General features: G+C 43.5%; 2 protein-coding genes across 5 annotated transcripts in view; both read right to left on the reverse strand.

Annotated features, from left to right (window-relative positions):
• Nucleotides 1–292: 292 nt before the first annotated feature.
• On the reverse strand, nucleotides 293–18,767 carry CYP2U1 (cytochrome P450 family 2 subfamily U member 1). 3 transcript variants are annotated; one of them, XR_001298485.3, is made up of 6 exons: nucleotides 18,185–18,767; nucleotides 8,110–8,745; nucleotides 5,833–5,994; nucleotides 4,231–4,398; nucleotides 2,752–2,876; nucleotides 293–2,565 (listed from the first exon to the last, which is right to left on the reverse strand). XR_001298485.3 is itself a non-coding variant. In XM_003129264.5 (5 exons), exons 1-5 carry the CDS (start codon nucleotides 18,672–18,674, stop codon nucleotides 2,390–2,392), a joined length of 1,632 nt encoding a protein of 543 aa, XP_003129312.2. In that variant the 5' UTR covers nucleotides 18,675–18,767; the 3' UTR covers nucleotides 293–2,389. The 3 variants fall into 3 exon arrangements, 2 of the variants coding, with proteins under 2 accessions (XP_003129312.2, XP_013834422.2); XM_003129264.5 differs by lacking the exon at nucleotides 2,752–2,876; XM_013978968.3 differs by lacking the exons at nucleotides 2,752–2,876; nucleotides 4,231–4,398.
• A 4,182-nt stretch (nucleotides 18,768–22,949) lies between these two features.
• SGMS2 (sphingomyelin synthase 2) overlaps nucleotides 22,950–24,593 on the reverse strand; it is a 106,704-nt gene continuing 105,060 nt past the window's right edge. For both annotated transcript variants that reach the window (XR_014813232.1, XR_014813231.1), the window contains one exon: nucleotides 22,950–23,175. The gene's annotated coding sequence lies outside the window, so the exon portion shown is untranslated. The remainder of the gene's footprint in view (nucleotides 23,176–24,593) is intronic.

The raw sequence follows: 24,593 nt of genomic DNA on the forward strand, positions 1-24,593 counted from the left end.
ATGGCAACGTCAGCTCCTTAACCCACTGAGCAAGGCCAGGGATCAAACCCACAACCTCAAGGTTCCTAGTTGGATTCGTTAACCACTGCGCCACAACGGGAACTCCCAGAGAGGATATTTTAAAAGAACTACGCTCCTGTCTGGATAACACGTGGCTCTCTCTCTCTTTTTGGAGGTCTAGTCCACCTTTCATTTCCTGATCTGACATCTGGTAAAAAAAAAAAAAAAAAAAAAGAATTTTGTTTAGCAATTAAAATAAAACAAAGCCCCCCAAACCAGACATGACACCATCTCAGTTAATATTCAAAGTTTAATAAAAGCATCAAAATTATGCTAAAGATGAGACTAAAAAGTAGATGTTAGGCAGACTTATAAAGCCAAGTACTACTATTTTTAAACTTCAAATAAATCATTAAGTACAAAATTGTAAAACATCAACACGTGCGAGGAAAGCATTAACCATCCTTTCGGTGATTTGCCGGAAACAGATGTTTTTAAAGTGCTACAGTTTAAGGCGTTATATTGTAAAGTTTAATAAACCTCTGATTTCAACATAATCTTGCAGAAGAGTTTTTTTCTCTCAAGTTAGTTACAAACTGTTCAGTTAGGGGTATTGAAAATGCATGGATAAATTAAGGTGTATTGCACTGGTTAAGTTACCAGGGGCAAGTCTAAAGCATATGAAATTCCAGATCAGGAACAAAGTGCAGGCAGCCCACACATGCATCATCCATCTAAAATCTACACAAGAACCTCTCTGTTCACTCACAAAATCCAAGTGTTTCGTTCATTAGTTTTCCTTTCTTTGGTTAACAAAAATCCTCAAGGCCCCTAAAGATTAGCCTGGATTTCATTTCGCTGTATTGAAAATACCTAGGGACAGACTGCGAGGCAATCAAGTGGTGACAGTACAGAGAAGTGGTCCAGGAAAAGCTCTCCAGTTGCAAAGACTGGTAGGTTTGGTACTTTTTAACTGAACCTTAACTTCTCTAAGCCTGAGCTTCATCGGCTACCAAAGGGCATCCTTTCCGAAGCCCTTCCTTCTTCATACCGGCACCATTAAGTACAGTTGCTTATATTATTACTGCATCTTTCCAAACATCCCCTGAAAGAGCTTATTTTCTTTTTTGAGACCTGCTCTTTAGAGGGAACTTATTTATTAAGAAACAATTTAGGGACAGGGCTGAGATGGTGGAGTAGCAGGATGTAAGGCTCATCTACTCCCACAAATACATTGAAAATACAACTACATGTGGAACTATTTGCACAGAACATTTGCAAAAAAAACTGGCAAAAGACCTCAAGATTATGATAGAGCAAGAAAAACATTACGAAACCAGATAGGACATAAGAAAGAAGAAGAACAAGAGAAGAAACAATTTCGTAATCTTCATAAGAATGCCCTTCTGTCTTTGAGGGTCTTCAAGGATGAGACACATTAGGCCTGGTGGCAGGAGGAACAGGAAAGGAAGGTTCAGTACAGTTTGAATCCTTTCCTGATGAATCCCAGTATCAAAATTCCCGAGCTCACTACTCAGGGCTCAAGTCAAAGGCTAGAGCTACAATCCTTAGACGTAAACTCAGCAGAAAGGAATTCAGCCATGAAGACACTTCTGCAGCCATGAAGACACTCTCGCTGTTTTCATATAGTTGAAATGGAAGGCAGACATGTAAATTCAGAGGATAATCTGTCCTCAACATACTGAACAAGGGTCCGCTTCATTCCGTTGTCTACAAAAAGTGCAAACTAAAATGTTATCTTTAACAAAAAGATACTGATAAGAAAACGAGCCCTCCCACCCAGAATGGACATAAGGTCTGTACCAATAAAAGCTCTTGCTCACTGTCAACTAAACCCGCATCCCTCTCTGATGAAGCATTCGAGTCTGAACACCATTTTCGCGTTGTCATGGGTCTTACACAGGTAGGTCTTCCTTCTCCTCCTGAATTTGTCCTCCAGAATGTGACGGTGTTTTGGGGATGTCAGTAACGATATGGGGCATTCGACCTTCGTTCGTGCTGAGATAGAGAAGGCACGTTTTGTTACCCTTACTTTACATGTGGAATGATTGAGGCACTGAGGGATGAGAAGAGATGCTCACGGCTGGAGGCCACGGGGAATAGCATCCAGATCCCCTGCTTCCCCATCCCGTGCCTTGGTCCCCATCCCCAAGGTCACGTGCATTACTGAGATGGCCTAAGGGTCCTGCTGAGGAGCCTCCATGACGATGCAAGGTCCCTGCGCTCTGCCCTCTTTCCAACCTTTCTCTGCTCTGAGCCTAAGCTGGACCCACAGTGCTGCTGGATCCGCTGTCAATTCCAGGAGGAAAATCTGTTTAGAAGGACATGTATTTACATTCTGGGCACCATCTCTTCAAGGAGATGTTCTTTATCTCTTTGAAGCGATGATATTAAATGGATGTGGGGCTAAGGTGAGACCATATTTTCCGGTCAGGTTCGGCTTGGAGTCCTTGGGCAAAGCAAACGTGAAACTCTGCATCAGGCTCACGAACATCAGGAATATCTCCATCTTCGCCAGCTGCTCTCCCATACACACCCGTTTCCCTAGAAAATGAGATCGGCAAAAGGTAAGGTTGATCACACCATCCCTTTTCCTATCTCAAAAAGGACAGATTTATATGAAATCTCTAAACTGGTGTTTTAAACGCAGACGTAGAGAGTTCTGAAATAAAATTGCCACATACACCCCATGGCTCCCCACAATCTACGCTGGTCAGAATTGTTACATACCAAGTTCATATTTTAACTCCTACTCATAAAAAGCTATCCTCATCCTAGACAGGAGCTAGAGGCGGATCCATGAGGCGGGCTACCTTGTCTCCTCCATACCTACTTATCTCTTTGCTCGCTCTTACCTGGAAGATTAAGGAGAAAATACATCAAATAAGAATCTCTGGAGCATTCCCCAACCCCGCCTATTTTTTTTGGCCTTGCCCCTGGCATGGAGAAGTTCCCCGACCTGGGATCAAACCCAAACCCTCACCAAAGCAGTGACAAAGTGAATCCTTACCGATTGGCCACTAGAGAACTCCTGGAGCATTCCTTCTCTATAGAAAGAAGCCTGTATGCCTGAATCTAGGAACTCAGAGGAGGGGCTGGTGAGATGAGAGAAGGCATCCTCTCATCTCACCAGCCCCGCAGGTCGAAAGCTGCCCTTAACTCCAGCAGTTCCTTGGGCCTTAAACAATCACCTGGGCAACTCAGAAAGGAACACTTGCAGTCCTATTTAAAAATTTAAAACTGATTACCTTCGCTTTCTTTTTAAAATCTGTAATGAGGAGTTCCCGCTGTGGTGCAAAGGGATCTGCGGCATCTTGGAAGCACTGGGATGCAGGTTTGATCCCCGGCCAGGGACAGTGTAGGTCACAACTGTGGCTCAGATCTGATCCCTGGCCTGGGAACTCCATATGCCACAGGGCGGCCAAAATTTTTTTTAAATTAAATAAAAAACAAAATAAAATCAGAAATGAATATAATGGAGATACACTAGTAAATTATTTATCTCTCATATGAGCTTGCCAAGAAAGAAACATTTTGGAGCTTCCGTTGTGGCTCAGTCGATTAAGGAATCTAAGTTGTCTTTATGAGGATGCGAGTTCCATCCCTGGCCTTGCTCAGTGGATTAAGGATCTGGCATTGCTGTAGGCTGTGGTGTAGGTCAGAGATGTGGCTCCGATCCAGTGTTGCTGTGGCTATGGCAGAGGCCAGCAGCTGCATCTCTGATTCAACCCCTAGCCCAGGAAATTCCACATGCCACAGGTACAGCCTTAAAATTTTTTTTTAATTTATTTATTTTTTGCCTTTCTGTCTTTCTAAGGACGCACCCATGGCATGTAGAGTTTCCCAGGCTAGGGGTCCAATTGGATCCGTAGCTGCTGGCCTACACCACAGCCACAGCAACGTCAGATCCAAGCCGAGTCTGGGACCTACACCACAGCTCATGGCACGCCAGATCCTTAACCCACTGAGTGAGGCCAGGGATCGAACCCGCGAGCTCATGGTTCCTGTTAAGATTCGTTTCCACTGTGCCACAAAGGGAACTCCAAAAGAAACATTTTTTAAAAGTATCACGAAATAATAAAAGATTCTTTTGGTTCTACTTCTGTTTTAATTATGCCATTAAGAACACTGTAAATCAGCTCTAATGGAAAAAATAAAAATCATTATAAAAAATCAGTATGCCATGAAGAAAATAAAAGTTTAACTGACCTATCCCAAAAGGAATAAATGATTCCTTTTTAATAAGCTGTCCTTGATCATCCAGAAATCGATTAGGATAGAAATCATCTGGTTTCTCCCAAATGGCTGGGTCTCTGTGTACTGACCACAAGTTGGGTAATATTATCGTGCCTTTCGGGATGGTATACCCTTGGAGCACTAAAACAAAGCAAAACCAAACCACAGTATCAGTCAACGTGCTTTTCCTGATCATTCTCTGTCAACATCACCGTCTGAAAAAAAAAGCTAGTTCCTCATCTACCTTTGTAATTTGCTGAGACTAAGCTTCGAGGTACTTGAGGACGGAGACAAGACTTTATCAAGGGGCATCCTCTCCTCTCCACCCCCTCCCAGGACCCAGCCTGAGGCAGGGCACAGGAGCTGGCTCTGGTGCATGTTGAGTTAAGGAATGAAATCAAACCATAAAGACAGTACAATTAAGAAGAAATATTAATAACAGAACGCATAGGGCCTCCCAGTGAAGTGTTTCCAAAGAGTTACAAATTCCAGATACTCATACATGGTTTTACGGTTTCATTTTTCATGCCCACACAGTGATACGAAGAGGAAGGCAGACTAAGGTGAAAGGATGCACAGGGAAATCGGGGCTGGCTCTCACCACCTGGTAAATGCACATGTACTGTAAACAATGCCTCAAAGATACTACACACACCTTGGACCTAGTTTATGCCAAGGAAACTAAGTGATCCAATGTCCTTTATAAATGATTGCCTCCTACAATTGTCTAAAAGCTAGACTGAGGCCCATTTCGCCACAGGCTGCCTCCAGAGGAACAAAGTTCCTTGTTATGAGGGATGTTTACAGAGCGGCTGAGTGCCTATATGTCAAGGTGAGAGACTGAAACGTGCCTTCAGCATCAGATGGGCTCTTTTGATTCTTTAATCTTTTTTTTTTTTTTTTGTCTTTTCTAGGGCCGCTCCCGCTGCATATGGAGGTTCCCAGGCTAGGGGCCTAATCGGAGCTGTAGCCCTGGCCTACACCAGAGCCAGAGCCAATGCGGGATCCAAGCCGCGTCTGCAACCTACACCACAGCTCATGGCAACGCTGGATCCGTAACCCACTGAGCAAGGCCAGAGATTGAACCCACAACCTCATGGTTCCTAGTCGGATTTGTTAACCACTGCACCACGACAGGAACTCCTGATTCTTTAATCTTTATCCTTCAATTGCAGAACTGTAAAAAATGATGTAGGATAATTCCCAGTGAAACTCCTAATTCCATATTTAAGGCCAGCTCTCAAACCTCCATGAACAGAAGGACTGAGAGGAGCCTTTGTTAATTCCGGGGGGGGGGGGTAGGTTTCTGTCACCTTAAATGGCACCCTGGTCTGATCGGTGTTATGTAGACGTGCTCTGAGGGCTAGGGAGCCATTTGGCCAAACAGGCAGTGCTGGAATGCCAGTACAGCCACTAAGGGACAACTGAGGCGGGACATTTGATTATCCGTGACCATGCCAAGTCCTCAGAAGGATCGAGCTAGGGGACAGTCCCTACCCCTCCACCCCAAGCCCTCTGGATGAAGGGGCTGGGCTTCCTTCAAGGGCGTTCAGAGGAGGAAGCCCCTGGACTTGCCTGTTTTCTCTGAGGTCATGTGAGGAATAGACAGCGGCACCACCACGCTCAGCCTCTGCACCTCCATGAGGGTGGCTTCTGTGTAAGGCATCTGCGCCTTGTCAGTGAGGGACGGGGCGCGGTCAGCACCAATGACCCTTTCGATTTCTTCATGAACCTTTTCTGTACCGAAAAAAAAAAAGAGACAGCCAAATCCAAAAGATGAGCCAGGAGAGAGCTGAGGCTGCCCTCCCGTGCACACTTCCCATCACACATACATAGGATGGGCAAGTCACAAGCACAGGCCTGTCTCGGCCCCAGAGAAGTGATGCACTGGCGAGATACCCCAGGGGCGGCAGCCAGTCCCAGGGACCCTGTACCACCCCGGGGCTCTGAAGGAGATCAGCAGAACAGACAGAGGGGGAGGCACTCTGGATTCAGGAGCACTCCAGATCATTCTCATATGAACATCGGATCAACTCTCTAAGCTTTGATGTGTGACAAACGTGGCAGCCCAACATGACCCCCAGGAACCCCTACCTCTTGGTGTTCACATCTTTGTGCTGCCTCCCGCTGTATACAGATGGGTCTATGTCACCAACACAATAAGGGAGAAGTAATGGTATGACCGTTCTGAGCTTAGGTTATAAAAGACACTGTGGCTTTTGTCTTGACCTCTCTCGAGCACTCTTGCTCTCACTCTCTTGTCATTCACCCTGGGGTAAGGCAGCTGCCGAGTCAAGCAGCCCTACAGAAATGTCTAAGGGGCAAGGCCTGCAGCCAGCAGTCATGTGGAGGAGACATCCTGGAAGTGGATCCCTCAGCAGTTGCAGTCCAGTCTATAGATGTTCCTAGCGCCCGCCCAGCATCCTGGTAATAACTTCCTGAGAAATCCTAAGCCAGACCATCCAGGCTAAGCTGCCCTTGGATTCCTGATCCTCAGAAACTATGTGAGATAATAAATGATGGTTGTTTTAAGATGCTAAATTTTGGGATAATTTGCAACTCAGCAATGGTCAAAGAATATAGGTAGGCACAATCCATCTATGGTAGGCTAAAACAGTCCTTCAAAGATGTCCATACCATAATCCCCTGGGACCTGTGAATATGCTACCTTACATGGTAAAAGGGACTTTGCAGACGTGCTTAAATTCAAGAACTTGAAATAGGGAGATTATCCTAGATTTTGGGGGTGTGCCCAATCTAATTACATGGGGTTGTAATGGGAGACCTTTTCCCAGTTGAGTTTAGAGTCAGAGGGAGCTGTGACTATGAAAGAATGGTAAGAAAGATGCAACACTGCTGGCTTCAAAGATGGAGCAAGGGAGGAATTCCTCAAGCCAAGGAAGCTGGAAACGGCAAGGCGATGGATTCTCCTCCAGGGCCTCCAGAAAGGAATGCAGCCCTGCCAACATATCGATTTTAGCCCAGCGAGGCAGGTGTCAGACTTCTAATGTATACAACCGTAAGATACACTTGGGTTGTTTTAAGTCACTAAGTGTGTGGTTATGTGTTGTAGGAGCAATGGAAACATCAGTACATTGTTCTCCTGTTTTCTCCCACAATGAACTTCCACTGATAGACACTCCCTCCTGGTACTGATGGGGAACTAGCTGTGTGACTTTGTGAAAATCACAGAATGTCTCTGAGCCGCTGGTCTCCATTTTCAAAACAGATGAATGGGTTCCGATGATCACCGTGATTCTCTTCAGTTCTAAAAGAGTCTTCCCGAAAGTTCTTTCTCCATCAGAGATTTCACAGAGAATCAGACCTGTAGAGATCTGGAGCCACCACAAGCAAGCTGCGACTTTAGTGCCACTGTCTAGAAACCCGGAGTTGCACTAACAACTTACCAGTTCCCTGTGAGATGCGAGTGTTTCCATGGTGTCTTCCAGCCTGAAGACACTGATGATTGATAGGAGCCAAAGGATCCCCAAGGTTGCTGATCCGAATTTAAATAACCTGGCTTTGCCATGAATAAAGAAACATCTGTTTAGGGAGGGGGAGGGAGTGGGATGGACTGAGGATTTGGGGCTAGTAGATGCAAACTATTGCACTGGAGTGGAGAAGCAATGAGATCCTTCTGTAGAGCACAGGGAACTATATCTAGTCACTTATGATGGAACATGATGGAGGATAATCTGAGAAAAAAATGTATGTGTGTGTGTGTGTGTGTGTGTGTGTGTGTGTGTGTATGTATAGCTGGGTCACTTTGCTGTACAGCAAAAATTGACAGAACATTGTAAATCAACTATAGTAGAAAAAATAAAAATCTTAAAAAAAAATTATATTTATTACCTTGTACGTCAGGGTTGAGTGACATATACAGAAGGCACCAAAGCAAAGAGTTGGTTGTGGTATCAGTCCCAGCAATGAAGAGATCTCCAATGATATAAAATAAGTAATCTTCATCAAAACTACTATTGCCATTATTTTTCCTCTCCTCCTCCATGTGGAGAAGATACATGTCTATGAAATCCTGAGGGTTCGCTACATCCAGAGACTCTCGATGGTCTTTGATGATTTTTTTAAGGAAAGTGGTTATATCCTTTTCAATCTGTCTTAGTTCCTTAAAGGGTCCAAAAGGAAGGTAATAAAGCCAGGAGCATATGTTGACCAGGAGGAGCTGGGTGTTCAGACAGATTTCTAAGGCTCGTGACATGAAATTCAGCATTTTCTTAAACTCGCTATTGGTGTAATCAAAGCGCTGGCCAAAGCACAGAGAGCAAATGATGTTGGAGACGGCATTGTTGACAATGGGGAAAGGATTGAAGGGGTCCTCTCCATGCTTTTGCATTTCCTCTTTCACAAATCTGAACTCTTCAATGATCTTGGGCTCCAAGCTAAGCTTTCCCAAGCCAAAATGACGAAGAGTTGAATGAGAGAACTTCCTCTGTTGTCTCCAGACTGGACCATAATGGGCGAATACAATCCCTGCAAAAGGATACCGAGGAAAGAAGGTGAGAGCGAGCAACGCTTGATAGTACTGAGCAGGACCAACCAGGAAGTGTATTCGTATTACTCAAGTCACTTATGCCAAGGTCATATGTATACAGATAAAGATCACCAGCTGGAATGGTGACTAGGAAAATTTAGTTATCAAAGAGAGTATATATATGGATATAATAAAAATCATATCCAATTTGATTAGGAAAATTTGCTAAAAAGCTTATCATTATAGATAATAATTCCTGGTGAAATAAAAAGCAGTGAGTTTCACTTTCTGGAGTTTAGGATAAATTTCAAAACCTTATTTTCCTAAGAGTGAATCCAGGCTTAGGAAACATCTAGGCTGGATATACTTATATTTGAAACATTCCGAATAGAAGGCTAACCAGAGAAACAGATTGCACATGAGGGCAGGGACAGTATCTGATTTCGCTCACCATTAACCTCTCAGCTTCTGGCACAGTTCTATGTATAAACGAGGAGCTTGTGAAACGCCATAATAGATCAATAGCCCAACTGGGTTAGAACACTGGATCTATTTACTGGATCCGAACTTTGAATAACTGGCAGGTAATCTAAAAGGTCTGTAGTTGCACACAGCCCTGATTTAAACATATCTGGACTCAAGGTCATTCACAACTACGTCTTATTTCCCACGTCTCTTAAACATCTTCCACCAGCAAACCCAATACAATTGCTCCCAGATGGTGTATCACATTGTTCTCAAAGATTCCTTGTTTCCGGTCACTCCCTCTATCCCCCTCTTTTCCGCAGCGTGCTTTATTTTTTCAGCCAGCTCCCCTCCTTCCTTCCCATTTTTCATTTACTTCATTCCTCCTACCTTCAAGGACATGCTTCATTCATTTAATAAATATTTCTGAATGCCTACTATGTGCCAGACATTGGGATGCTGTGAAGACAGCTGAGAATGAAATAAAGACCTCTCTCTGTGGGTAAGTCTTCTCACAAGGTCAACGTACTGGATGATTAATCACTTCCATTTTCCTGCCCAGAATCTTCCACACATCTGCTCAAATTTAACGTTGCTTTCTAGGCCTTTTGTTCAGGTGTTCTTTTACTTCCATCTGTTATCGTTTAGAAATTTTTGTTGACACTCCTGTGTTGAACCCATTTCCTGGATTCTATGTCTTCCTCTTTCTCATTTTACTCTCTTATTTTGCTGAAGAACATTCTCTAGTAGTTTCCTGGGAAAGGATGCATCCGAGGCAAATTTCTAAAGATGTTTAGAAAATGTACTTATTATAACTTGTTCGCTCCCTCAGGATTTTGTAGAAATTGCTGACTAGATTGACATATATCTTCAATATTATTACCACTGAGCCACAACCAGAACTCCAGAAGGTTTTTATTTGGTTTGTTTTTGTTTTTGTTTCTTGGCATATGGAGTTCCTTGGCCAGGGATCAGATCTGAGCTGCAGTTGGGACCTAAGCCGCAGCTGTAGCAAAGCTGGATCCTTAACCCACTGTGCTGGGCTGGGGATCAAACCTGGGTCTCAGTGCTCCAGAGAGACTGTCGATCCTCTTGTGCCATAGCAGGAACTCGGATATTTATAAAACTTTTAATCAGCTTAACAAGTTTGATTTTTAAAAAAGCATGGTTTTTTTTTTGTTGTTTATTTGTTTGTTTGTTTTGTCTTTTTGCCTTTTCTAGGGCCGCTTCCCGTGGCACATGAGTCTAATTGGAGTTGTAGCCACCAGCCTACGCCACACAGCAATGCGGGATCTGAGCCATGTCTGCGACCTACACCACAGCTCACAGCAACGCCAGATCCTTAACCCACTGAGCAAGGGCAGGGATCGAACCCGCAACCTCGTGGTTCCCAGTTGGATTTGTTAACCACTACAACACGACGGGAACTCCTAAAAGCAGCTTTGAGATTTTGATTGGAATTGCATTTAACTTATAATTTTGAAAATTGCCTTCTTTATGATAATTGGATTTACTTGCAATCCAAGAATAAATCCAACTTTGGTTATATGTTTTATGCTTTTTTAAAAACATTGCGGGATTCAGGAGTCCCTATCATGGCTCAGCGGTAACAAATCTGACTAATATCCATGAGGAACCTCCACATGCCATGGGTGCAGCCCTAAAAAGCCAAAAACAAACAAACAAAACCATTGGTTTCTTTATACAGTAAGTTTTTTTTTTTAATTCATATTCATATATGAAAATGGGCTCTAATAATGTCTTTCTTTGGATATACTATTCTTCTGAAATGAGGCATGGTGCACTCTTTCTCTCTGGAAGAATTTCTAAAATTATAATGACTTATTTTTTCTTTTTTCCTTTAAGTTTAAACTTTTGTTCTTTTTCAGATATATAAAATTGGTTAATTTTCAGAACTTTATCCTAATAAACAATTTAAGGCTCTACAATTGCCTCTGGGTACCCTTTGGGCTGCAATCCACAAGCACTGTTTGCATGTATTTTCACTACATTTTACGTAGAAAATTTCTTTTCTATTATGATTCTTTTACCACCTAGGTTATTTTGGCTTATACTGATTTTTGACATTGGTGAGGCTAGCTTTTTAGCCTAAATTGTGATCAATTTTATTACAACTTCCAGATAAGTTTGGGATAAAATTTTATATAAGCAATCGTTGGGTATAGGGTTCACTTTCCATCAGAGAAAACTTGGTAACTGTTGGAATCAAATCTTCTTTATCCTTATCAAATTTGTATCTGTCTCTCAACTATTCAAATACTTACATTAAAATATTTTGTTCTAGGGAGTTTCCATTGTGACTCAGCAGAAAGGAATCTGACTAGCATCCATGAGGATGCAGGTTCAATCCCTGGCCTCGATCAGTGGGTTAAAGATCTGGCATTGCTGTAGCTGTGGTGTAGGCTGGCAGCTGCAGCTCTGGTTTGATCCCTAGCCTGGGAACTTCCATATATGGCAGGTACAGCCCTAAAAAGAAAAAAAAAAAAAAAGTATTTTGTTGGAGTCCCCTGGTGGCCCACCAGGTTAAGGATCCAGTGTTGTCACTGCTGTGGCATGGGTTTGATCCCTGATCTGGGAACTTCTATATGAAGTCTTTCTGAGCCTTTCTGAGATTCTTCAGAGTATACTGTCCCACACCTCATTAGCACCTCTCTCTCTCGTAGAAACTTAAGAGTGGTTACCCACCACTCTTTGAGGTCATTTTCCAATCCTATGTCCACTTTTTGTCTTCAGATGCTGTGGCACATGATTGTAGATACATTTCATCATAGATGGAGTGAGCACTTCTCTTAAAAGTCCCTCTGGTTTAGTGTGTGATTGTCAAGACAAAGAAGGAATAAAAGAATATTAAACATTCCTGAAACTAGAACTCTCTCTTTGTTTAATAAAGACCCATAAAGTATTTTCCAGGTAACCACGGCTTAGTCACTCTTCCTGTCTTTAACCATGGCCAAGCTTTGGCTGCTTTTAGCATTAAGAGGTTAAGTGTTGTTGGGCCCCCTTCCTTCTCCTTGCACAGAGATATGGTCTCTCGCTCTAACTTCAGGATTTGATACTAATTTTAACAGCTGTCTAGTTTAAGATATGACATATGACATCTCTGCTCTGTCCTTTTTCTGAAAAAAACTTTATTCTTTAATTATGTCTTCAATCTGTGAAATCTATTCATCTTTTAAATCATATATTTGGATTTTAGAAATATTTTATCTGGAAAAATGCCCTTTTTTGATCAGTTTTTTTTCCCCAATACTTATTTGGAGTCCCCTATGTGCCTTACACTAAGGGCATACCGATTTAAAAGATACAGTTCCTATTCTAAAGATACAGTTTTGCGAGTAACTGGATAAACCAACAACCCTAATACACTGTTGTATGTTGGCCTGTCCTGAAGCTAGTTGCAGGTTATATTGAATGTTGTATGGTGGATTGCACCCAAGTTGCACGACTGGAATTCATGGCATTGCATGTTGCATTGCAGGATTGTGTGGTATCAAATGTGATATGCTGGATTGTATTAAAGTTGCATTGTTGAGATGTACCGAATGATGATTTGTTGGACTATATTGAATGTTGCGTGGTTGGGATGCATTGCATTAAATGTTGTGTTGGCGGTGCAGTGAAGTTGCAGTGTAGAAGGAGCAGCATGTCAGCTGAGGGAAAGCAGTACGTCTCAGAAGAGAGGACATCTGAGCGAAACTTCATTTGTAAATAAGGATGTGTATGAAGGCAGATTTTAGAAAAATAAAGAACTTGGGCAAAGTTAGAGAGGGTATTCAAGAAGGGCTGAATTATCTTCAGGGAAAAATCAGGTTTAGATAAGACAGGGAAGTGGAGGGGAATTTCTCAGGAGAGTCTAATACTTAAGCGCTGGGTATTTGACAAAAAGTGAGCAGTTATGAAGTGCAAGATACACGAGGTGACCAAGGAGACAGTGCCTGAGAATGCCAGGGATGAAAGGCATGGACAGAGTCAACAGCCTCTGGGTTTCAAAGACTACAAAACACCTATGTTGTGAAGCTAGAATGGCTTACAGTCTTCGAGTGGGTGTTTGGAAGAGGTTCATGCACATCCAGCAGTTACTGACATCTCCCTTCTTAGCCCTGAATGGACACCATGGATGTATAAAAACTTCATTTCATGGAAGATAATAATGCTGAAAAATAAAAATGGCTCCAAAGCAAAAATCCAGACTGTCAACAATGACAAAAGCATACCGTGAAGCTACATTGGCAAAAAGGCCAATAAGGCTGTGGGTGGAACCAAAAAATAGGAGAGGCTGGATGTTACCTCCTCAGAGGAGACACAGAATTCCTTCTCTCTGCACGTAATTGTCACTTCTTTCTTTCTGACTTCATTCTTTCCCTCGGTGCACCAGCTTTTCCAAGAATCAAGAGCTGTTGTGTGATGCCCATTCTCCCATTTTCATCATGGGAGAGAAAAGCCTTCTAATGCCCTCTAGTGCCAACCTGAAACCTGCTGGGGAAGGATTCAAGGGCTGCAGTCAGCTATTCCATGGTGATACCCATATGGAACACTTTACAAACACTGGCACAAGGATCCATCCTTACCCTCAAACCATGTGAGGATCAATCTTTAGTCATGGTCTGTGCCCAGCCCACAGGTGAACCACTATCACAAAGAGGTGAGATGCTGATCAACCTTTGATCAGGGGTCTATCTCTTCACTAATCACTGTGGCTAGAGAGGGGCAGACATATAAAGAATACATCTTCCGTTCCAACCACAGTTAATGGATACAAAAGGACGGTGGGGACAAAGAGTTTCTCTGGAGAAGGGTGTGTCCTTCTTAGGAGAATAGAAGACAGTTGAACCAAAAATCTACCTCAAACCAAAAAAAAAAAAAAAAAAAAAAAGGGATAGGTTAAATGGACTGATACATTCTAACAAAAGAATATTGTACAGCTTATTTGCTGTACAATATTTTAAGGAAGCAAATATTTTCAAAAATATCTGTACATATAGGAAAAAAATCCTAGAAGGTGGCCACAGACTGAATGTTCCTTCAAAATGCATGTATTAAATCCTAATACCAGGAGTTCCTGCTGTGGTGCAAGGAGTTAAGGATCCCATGTCTCTGCAGCAGCTCAGGTTGCTGCTGAGGTATGGGTTCAATCCTCAGCCCAGCAGCAGTGGGTTAAGGATCAGATTCAGTCCCTGGCCCAGGAACTTCCATACGTCTAGGTGTGGCCATTAAAAAAAAAATCCTAATGCCCAATGTGAGGGTATCTGGAAATGCTTTGGGGGATGTGATTAAGTTATAAGGGTGAAGACCTCATGAATGGAATTAGTGCCTTCATAAAAGAGGCCCCAGAGAGCTCCCTTGCTCCCTTCTACCCTGTAAGGTTGCAGACTGTGAATCAGGAAGCTGGCCCTCACCAGACACCAAATCAGCCAGCACCTTGCTCTTGGACCTTCCCGCCTCCAGAAATAAATTCTGTTGTTTCTATGCAGCCTGTGCTACTCTTTACAGTGGCTCAAATAGACTAAAACAAAAGTGGTACATTAAAATGTCAATAATGGCTATCTCAAGACTGATGATGGATGATTTTCAATTCTGTTTGAAAAGAAATGGAACTCTTTTATTCCTTTTCCATGTTTTATGTTACAATCAGCAACGTATATATTACTAAAATAAAAATGGCTAAAATAAATTACATTTGATGCAATTCTACATTGATCACATATAAGTTTTCTTCCTCTCAAAGCAGAGGAAGTGTCACACACTGATTATATTTGCCTTTTCCTTCCAGAGGGTCTTCTCAGTGGGAATTCAGGCCTTCTTGAAGTGAGCACATAACTACTTCACATACATACTTTATGTGTTTTTAAGACTTGGTTATCTTGTTTTCCTCATTCAAATTCCTCAAATGGACTTTCATTTTCTATCTTTATGTCCTAATTTCATTTTGCATCTTGTCGCTTCCTTGAGGTCAACAGTACTGACTGGTCTATTCTGTACTTTGAAACTTCTTCAAAATTTCCTTTCACCTCCCATTTTTATGTCTCAGCAATTTGCTTTGACTCTTTCTCCAAATTTCCAGCAATCTTTCAAACTCAGAAACAATCTAATATCTGTCAACAGGGAAACAAATAAATCAAATGACAAAAGCTAGAAGTAGGAAGATACTTTAATACAGGACATATGTTAAGTTTTTAAAAAACCTACCAAATAGAGGCATGTATTATTTGTGAATTTAGGCAAATGCAAATGGTGCATAAATAAATTCGTATTGCTCTCTGAACTTTACATCTGAAATATTTTATAATAAAGATGTGATGTGCACAAACCTTTTAGAAGAAGTAGACCGCACTTAAAGTACCCTACATGCTTTACTGGTAGCCTAGGCTCTGATTTTTTGTAACTTTCTTTTTATTGAAGTATACTTGATTTACCATATCATATTAGTTTCAGATATTTGAGATTATGATTCGAAATTTTTCAGTTATACGCCTATTGCATTATTATAAAATATTGGCTATATTCCTTGTGATGTACAATAAATCCTTGTTTTTTATTTACTTTATACAACATAGTTTGTACCTCTGAATCTGACTTTGTGCCTTTATTAATTATTCTTGCTCAGGAACAGAATCAGAGGGATGAATATGACAGATATGGCTAATGTCAAATATCTTCGTGGTCTCTCTAGTTTAAAAAAGTCATCAACTTGTCTAAGCACGATCATTTGAAAAACTCAAATATAATAAATAACTTCCCTACATTCTAGAACTTGTTGGCAATGTGTTAAGTGGAACTACTCCTGCACATCACTGTTCATGAGATACTCCTTCTCTGCTAGTCTCACCCACTTTAGCAGCAAAACTCTAGAGAAGTAATCTTGTAATAAACATTGAATAATGTTATTGGCCTCTAATTGCTAATATCACTTTTCTTTCTCTTAGAGTCTGCACAGCAAGTTTCTGGACAGCTTCACACTTTATAATCCTGCTCTAAGATACAGCACCCAAAAGATTTCCCCCGTGGCTCAGTGGTAACGAACCCAACTGGTATCCACGAAGACACAGGTTCAATCCCTGGCCTCACAGTGGGTTAAAAATCTGGCGTTGCTGTGAGTTGTGGTATAGGATGCAGCTGTGGCTCAGATCAGTTGCTGTGGCTGAAGATCTGATTTGGCCTCTAGCCGGGGAACTTCCATATGCTGCGAGCGTGGCCCTAAAAAGACAAAAAAAAAAAAAAAAAAAAAAAAGAAACAGCACCAAAGGCAGCTCAGGCACTCCTCAAGTCTAGCTGAGTGGAGCCCTCAGCCTTTTGCTCCCTGGTCTGTCTTCTTCAGGCTGATCATGCCATCCATTTCTTGATCTATGAAGCCTACTCAGAACTCCTCTGCTCCTTCATCCTTTGATGGGCATCCTGAAATAAACTCACATTCTCCCCTTTTATTCTTCACCCCTAAAATAGTCCATTTAAAAACTCCTTGACCATCTACATTTTCCTATTTCAGATGGTCTGTTCTTTACTCCCAGTTAAGTCCACAAGCATGTTCCTTGTGATAGATGGTTCTTGCTTTACTTTCTCCTGTCAATCATCTTCACCAGGGACAGAAATGACTTACAGCACATTTGCCCAATACACAGCCACAACAATACCAGAGCAGCATTGCCTAAAAAATCCTAACTGTCCCTTGGGGGAATTCATGCTTTAGGTGAGATACTGAAGCACTAAATTACCCCAGGCTCTCAGTCCTTTCTAAATAAAGAGGGATCTAATAATTAGCTGTGATCCAACAAATACTTAGAAGTTGCCTTATTATAGATTCTTGACCAAACTATACACCCACCAAGAAGGACCACAAAGAATTACCCTGGCCTCCTAGATGTTGGTCGAGGGCTGAAGACTCACATTCAGGCCCAAGGTTGCAAAATTATGAAGGCTCAGTACTGATAAGTGCAGAGAAGGAAAAGTACTCGTGCTTTGAGACTGGGTCTAACAAGGAAGCCTAACTTACCTGGAGGGGAAGTGAGAAAAAAAAGTTCCTTGAGGAAAGATTTAAAGATTTAAATGAACACCTCACTGAAGCTTAAGAGTGATACCCCCCCCCCCTAAAAAGTCTGGCACCTGTGCCAGCCAAAAGGACAAAAGGGAAGTTTGACAAACAAAGGTCAAAGGTGATATTCTACTGAGCGGATAACATATTTACTATCCCTCAAAACCTTGCAGCTTAGGGAGTTCCCGCTATGGCTCAGCGGTAGGAATCTGACTAGTATCCATGAGGACCCAGGTTGGATCCCTGGCTCTGCTCAGTGGGTTATGGATCCAGCCATTGCTGAGATGTGGCTGTGGCAGTGTGCTGCAGGTGCCCTGTACCACAGGCGCGGCCCTAAAAAGCAAACAAAACGAGTAAAAAAACTGCGCAGATTAGACAGAGGCTACAAACCTAGTGCATTAGGTTTGACAATTGGCTCCTATCCTGTTTTCTGGAGTTTCTTATGGGAAAGTTTTGCGGGATTCCTAAAGCATTGCGCCTGGTCCTGTAAGGATTGAAACAGCGCTGCCACAGACAATGCCAGATCCTTAACCCGCTGTGCCACAGCGGGAACACAATCTTCTTGAACTTTTGCACTCCAAACGCAGAAGGTGAAAATACCCTTCTTCTCTCCTTCCAACAGGGCCAAAGTTTCTCCCGGGCACACAGGCTGGAGAGTAGGGCTTTGTTCTGGGCAGGAGTGAATGCCCCTGAAAAGATGGAATCTCTCACACCTCCAGGGGACCTCAAAGGCCCCAGGAGAGGGAGGCGGCACCGCCCTCGCCCTTGCCCTTGCCCTTCCGCTCCGGCGCAGGGCAGGTGTGAGGCAGGCTGGGTGCGCGGCCTCAGGAGGCACAGGACCCGCAGCCCTGGAGCACCTGCAGCTCCACCCGCGCGTTCCCACGGCCCCTGACCCCTAAGGTTCCCGCAGCCGCGGCCCAGCTCACCCTTCCCCTTGGTCAGGATGTAGCTGAGCGGCATCCGCGGACGGTCGCTGAAGACCTCGGCCTGCTGCACCAGCGCCTCGCGCACGCTGTGGAAGTCGTTGAGGACCACCACCAGGTAGTGGCCGATGAAGAAGCTGTAAATGTTGCCATACACGTGGGCCAGCTCAGCCAGGAGCAACTGTGCGCTCAGGCCCGAGGTATTTAAGGGATTGGTCTTCGCCCGGCCATACGGCCAGCTCTTCCGTCGGAGGAAAGGCGGCAGCAGCACGAAACCGAAGTTACCCACCACCGGCCAGGGCGTGGGCCCCGGGGGGATGCCCGGCTCTGGGCGCCGCCACAGCCAGTTCCAGCCCAGCAGCGCGGCGAGGACGAGCAGCAGCAGCGCGCCGCCGGTGGGGTCCAGCCGCAGCAGCCCCGGGGACGCGTGCAGTAGGCTCAGAGGCCAGGGAGAGTCCTCGGAGGGGGGCTGGGCCAGCCCCGAGGAGGCCATGGCCTGTGCGCTGGCGACTGCAGCCTCGGCCTCCTGCCTCTGGCCCCAGGAGAGCTCAGGCTGACAGCGGTGCCCGGCTCGGATGCCAACTCCCCTGGAAGCCCGGGGGCGGGAAGGAAAGCGGCGGAGGCCGGTCCGGATTGGCTGCGCCCACCTCCTTCTCCCGAGCCCTCCAATCAGCGACGCCCGAGCGGAAACGGGGCCGCTTTCGGAACCCGGCAGCTGGGGTCCGCTAACCAAGCTGAGCTCCCTATCTGAAAGTTCGCCTCCAAAGCCCCGTTGAACAATTCCACTGGGTCAGGCATGGCGTTGACCGAGCCTGAAAAAAAGATGCTCGCTACACATCCTTACGCTCTGATTGGTTGTCGGATTTCCAGTGTCGTGGGTCCGTTGAGCGTGTAAACCATGCCTTCTCCACAGGCCCCTCACAAGACTCCGCTTCAACACCAGCACTTCTACCCTGAGCTGGGGGAGAGAGGTCCCGCCCCATCCTCTGGTAGCAAATAGAGGGGGTTACTGCTTTATCCAAATTGGGATTCGGAGGAAGAAATGGCCCTTTCTTCCACTCAGAGACAGCAGGATAGTGGAAATGCGACGTGTAGAATTTGTAGATGTAGGTGGCCGACGCTCTGGAAAGGATGCGAGGGGGACCACGGGGTGGGTGGGGTGATGGAATTAAGCTCCTAGAACTTGCCATAGACTGGAGTATCGCTCTCTATGCGAAGAGTGAAAGCTCAACGCCCATTTCAGTTTGTGGCCCAGGTCAAGCAGAAGGCCTAATCCAGAACTTTGCTTGGAGGATTTAAGTAGCTAATAATATAAAAAGGAAATCAGTTGGGTGAGGAGAGGTGACAGTATTATTATAGCAGTGAGACCATACCTGAAATGCCGAGGTTGAGATACAATACAAAGTCTTTCTTTAATCTTCTATAATTATGGCTCCTAGGCACTCCTCTTTTCTGTCATCTACAGACTAAATGCTCTGGTTGTTCTTATGTTAGACTGACACAAAGAACTGCCAATATTAGACCATTTTTTAATCTACTAAAATGGCAGTCTCCTATAAACCAACTTAATGGATCATAATGAACGAATCTGCTTCTGTTTTCTGATCCTTTTTATTTCACAGTTAGTCTGTTCAAATACTATTTTTGTCAAGCTCTTCATAAACTGTTTTACCCCCAAACAAACTTCATATCTTCCATAATTAACCATTCGTTGTTAGATTAGTTTTCTCATTTTTTTTTGAAATTGGAGAATTTTTAACACTTAAACCAGTTATTTGCAGATATGATCAATATATCATCTGAGTGTCTTCATAGCCTGTTCTTCAAAGTAGTAGCCATTATCATCTTCCCTTACAAGGAACTTAAATTCACAAATAATTTAAAAATACTTGGGAATTCCTGTTGTGGCTCAGCGGTAAGGAATCCGACTAGTATCCATGAGGACGTGGTTTTGATCCCTGGCCTTCTACCAGGGGGTTAAGGATCCGCTGTTGCTGTGAGCTGTGGTGTAGGTTGTAGACGCAGCTTGGTTCCTGCATTGCTGTGGCTGTGGTACAGGCCAGCAGCTGCAGCTCCTAGTTGACCTGTAGCCTGGGAACTTCCTTATGCCACAGGTGTGGCCCGAAAAAAAGACGAAAAATAAAATAAAAAATAAAAAAATAAAAATACTTGAAGATGTGACTAACGACCCTAACAGACACACAGGATATAACTGCATTCACATTGTTTTCCTAAGCAATTCTCTTCTTTAGGCTTATAGCTCTGTGATGCACACAAGAAGTACTATGGGCCAAGCCGTGTTCCCTCCCAAGTTTGTATGTTAAGGCCTAACTCCCAGTACCTCAGAATGTGACTGTCTGTGGAGACAGGGTCTTTTAAAGTGGTAACGTAAAATGAGGTCACATAAGTGGATCCTAATCCAATGTGACTGGCGGGGTTCCCCTCCCCTTTTTTTTCTTTTCTTTTTTCCCCCTTTTTTGGCCTCCCTGTGGCATATGGAGTTCCCTGGGCCAGGGATCCGATCCGAGCTATACTGCAGCTGTGGTAATGTGGGATCCTTAACCCACTGTGCTGGGCTGGGGATGGAAGCTTCATCCCAGTGCTCCGGTCAGAGATTGGGACTCCTGACTGGTGTTGTTTTAGAAAGAGATCGGGACACGGACAGACCTGGAGGGAAGATCAAGTGGAAACACAGGGCGACAATGGACATCGACAAACAAGGAGAGAGGCCTCAGAAGAGATGAGCCCCACCAACAACCAGATCTTAGATTTCTAGCCTGCAGAACTGTGAGCAAGTAAGTCTGTAGTACTTTGTCATGACAGCCCTTGAAACTAATATAGGAAGCTACAATGTCCACAATACATACTAGGGTAAAATTTTTTTTTTTCTTTTCCATTTTGGGCCACTCCAGGGCATCCAGGGATCAGATCCAAGCCATAGTTGCAACATATGCTGCAGCCAGATCCTTAACTGGGCCGGCTCCCAAGACACTGTTGGTCCCATTGCACCCCAGCAGGAGCTCTGGGTAAACTATTTTAAACATGAAACCACAGTTCATCCAGTGCTTTGTAGGGATGAATTTCCTGAAAACAGTATTCCGGACTATCTTGCCAGAGAAAAGAAATACTTTGTGCTCTATGCTTTCTATTTTCCTTTATTTTCTTTCTTTTCCTCTCTTTTGTCCTCGGAAATTCCTGGGCCAGGGATCGCACCTGTGCCACGGCAGCAACCAGAACCACTGCAGAGACTACGCTGGATCCTTAACCTGCTGAGCCACAGAGAACACCTATCCTTCCTATTTTAAATAGGTGAACACTATCATAGTCAGTAGCCATAAAGAAAGAGAATGCTAAAAGATCTTTGGGGTGGGGAGAGAAAGGAAAACAAGAAAAACACTAAGGAAAAAAATTGGATCCGCAATGATCATTTCAAAGCACTCACTTTCCCGCTGAAATCCTTGTTGCGGTATATGGATTTCAGCCAGAATTGTTGGTAACAGTATATCCAAAATATCTAAGTACTTACTATTTTGTTATCAAGAGTGGTGTTGGTGTTACATTACTCTATTTGTAAGACTACAATTGTCCAGCTGGCTCATAATTCCCTGGGAGGTGAATGCTACACACTGCACCCATCCAGAGTCAGCGAGCACGAGCAGAGAGGGCTTATGGCTTAAGAAGAGTTTGCAAAATGCTAATGAAAGGAACGTGTCCACCATTTGGTTGCACAACCCCACTGGCCATTTAAAAATTAAACCCTTCATTTCTTTGATGTTCCAATGATTTGCTTCACATATATTCCTTTCCATTTCTTCTACATATAGGTGGGTTAAGGTAATTCTGAACGTGCCCTCTGAGCACCCCTATTCCCTCCATGAAATTGAGATAACAAATGTACTTGCATCATGCATAAGGATTAGTGGGGCCCTGATAATGCTTTAAACTCTAAGGGTCGACACAGTTGCCCCCCCTTTTCTCTTGTGGCTTTACCTGCCCTTTCCAAAATTAGAGTGTGAGACTGGCCAGGCCATTACCTTGTTTTCCACGGTCAGCCTGTAGGCCTTGTATGATGAATAAAACTTGCCCATCGTCAATATGACCTATTTCATTCTGCTCTGCTTGAATGTAGTATGATTTTCCTGGAGAGGCAATGAAGGAAGGGAGGACCCGTGGAAGATTCTCCTGGAAGGCCGACTCTCAAAAGTAACAAAATCCAATTCTCAAAATTTTGATTTGGACAAAGTGGTGTCAGGAGCAGAACAAATTTTTTGTTTGCTACCCAAACTAGAGATGGTCCATGTATCCTTCAAGAAAAGAGGAGGAAACTGTGACCTGGTCGTAAAGTGGACTACTATTCAGCAATAAAAAGGAATCAGTTATGGAGTTCCCGTCATGGTGCAGTGGAAACATATCTGACTAGGAACCATGAGGTTGTGGGTTCGATCCCTGGCCTCGCTTGGGGGGTTAAGGATCCGGCATTGCTGTGAGCTGTGGTGTAGGTTGCAGACTCAGCTCAGATCCTGAGTTGCTGTGGCAGTGGTGTAGGCCGGCAGCTGTAGCTCCGATTGGACCCCTAGCCTGGGACCCTCCATATGTTGTGGGTGCAGCACAAAAAAAAAAAAAAAAAAAAAAAAAAAAAAAAAAAAAAACCACCAAAAAACAAAAACAAACAAACAAAAAAAACAAAGGGAATAAGTTATGATAAACCCACAGCATCATGATTATCAAAAAAACAGTATGCTGAGTGAAAAAGCTTGACACAAAAGAGTGCATACTGAAGAAGTACATTTAGAAGTTCTAGAAATGCACAGCTACTCATGGTGACAAATACAGGACTGAGGGCAGGATTGCCTGGGGAGGGACACGAGCCATTTTTCTGGGGTGGTGGGAATGGTGGTTACTTGGGCAAACACATTCATCAAAACTGAACGATGCATGTCACTCTCAGTAAGGTGGATCTCAGTAGAACAGATGAGGAAAGTAAATCCAATATTCTGGAAGGAAAAGACATGGGAAGATTTAGTTACTTAATTACTTGTGAACTGTATGCCCACAATAGCAGTTGTGTGATATATCGTTATTACATCAGCAGGGCTGAGTAAATACAGAGGGATAGATGAGAAAAAGGTTAAAGAGTCCCATTCCTCTTAGAAAATAAACACACGCTTACTTTCGTTAGCCGGGCCCTAAGGGTTACCAGTGCCTGACTGTGATTTTTATGTGACCTGAATCATTGCTGAAATCCGTGCCCCTTTCTTCTCCCTTATTTGCTGCCATTTATTTTGCAAAGTCAGTGTGGAAATCATTTGGGAGTCTGCCCAGATCTAAGTGGCCTGCCACGCACAAGCTGTTAACCTCTCTGACTTTTTTCTCCATGGTGGTAGAATGAGGGAGCTAGACACGGGGACTCTGAAATTCCTCCACACCCCGATTCACCTCCTTAAGAGATTGTTAGGACCTTGAACGTGCCTCTGATTAACATGTCTAGTCAATACACTTTGCAAAAATAAAGTACACTTACGAGGTCAAGTATAGGCCCGTTTCCTCAACAAAACGTAGGAGCTGGAACAGAATTCCTGGTGCCAGTAAACATGGTTGGCCTTTTGCCTAATAACAAAGCCTCCTTCTAAGTCTCATGAAGAAACATGTCTTAGGAAAGACATTGGACTGTTACCTACCCTGCTCCCTTTAAGCAAGAACATACTCAAAGCAAACCAGATACTCAAAAGTTAATTTTTTATTCTAATTCTAAAAATAGCATATCGTAGATAGTTTTTATAGAAAATTTGAAAGTGCAAGAAACTACAAAGGAAGAAATATTAATCCCCTTTTTAATTTTTTCCACTCAAAGGTAATTAATTTTTTAAATTTTTTTGTCTTGTGGAAGGTCCCAGGCTAGGGGTCGAATAGGAGCTGTAGCTGCTGGCCTAGGCCACAGCCACACCAGATCCCAGCTGCATCTTCCATCGACACCATAGCTCACGGCAATGCTGGAACCTTAACCCACTGAGCGAGGCCAGGGATCAAACCTGCGTCCTCAAGGATACTAGTCAGATTTGTTTCCACTGAGCCACAGTGAGAACTTGCTCAGAGGTAATTTATAGTATTTCTGTATGTATCCTTCCGGTCTTTTTCTCTATATATCTATGGCATTTTAGATCTTTATAAATATTTTTATTTATAATGCTTGCATGTTTAATAAATAGGCAAATAAATAGATATTAACATTTTCCATGTTATTATCCCCAAAGTCATTTTTAATTACTACGTTGTAGTCCGGGGGTTAGCAATATTTTTCTATGAAGGGCCAAACAGTAAATATTTTCAGCTTTGCAGGCAATGAGGTCTCTGTCACAACTATTCAGCTGCGTCATGGGAGCAGAAGAGTAGCTGTAGACAACATGTAAATAAG

Source organism: Sus scrofa, chromosome 8 (assembly GCF_054392235.1).
Source record: "Sus scrofa isolate SSC_HxYL_T2T_F1_AM1 chromosome 8, Sscrofa_HxYL_maternal_Yorkshire_Landrace_v2.0, whole genome shotgun sequence".
Taxonomy (NCBI): Eukaryota; Metazoa; Chordata; class Mammalia; order Artiodactyla; family Suidae; genus Sus; species Sus scrofa.

Coding starts and splice junctions, on each gene's coding strand:
- CYP2U1 (XM_003129264.5), bottom strand. CDS start 18,674: ATGGCCTCCTCGGGGCTGGCCCAGCCCCCCTCCGAGGACTCTCCCTGG. Junction 5,995..8,109: donor ACTCAACCCTGACGTACAAG/GTAATAAATATA, acceptor TTTTCGGTACAG/AAAAGGTTCATGAAGAAATC. Junction 2,566..4,230: donor ATTTATTCCTTTTGGGATAG/GTCAGTTAAACT, acceptor CTCATTTTCTAG/GGAAACGGGTGTGTATGGGA.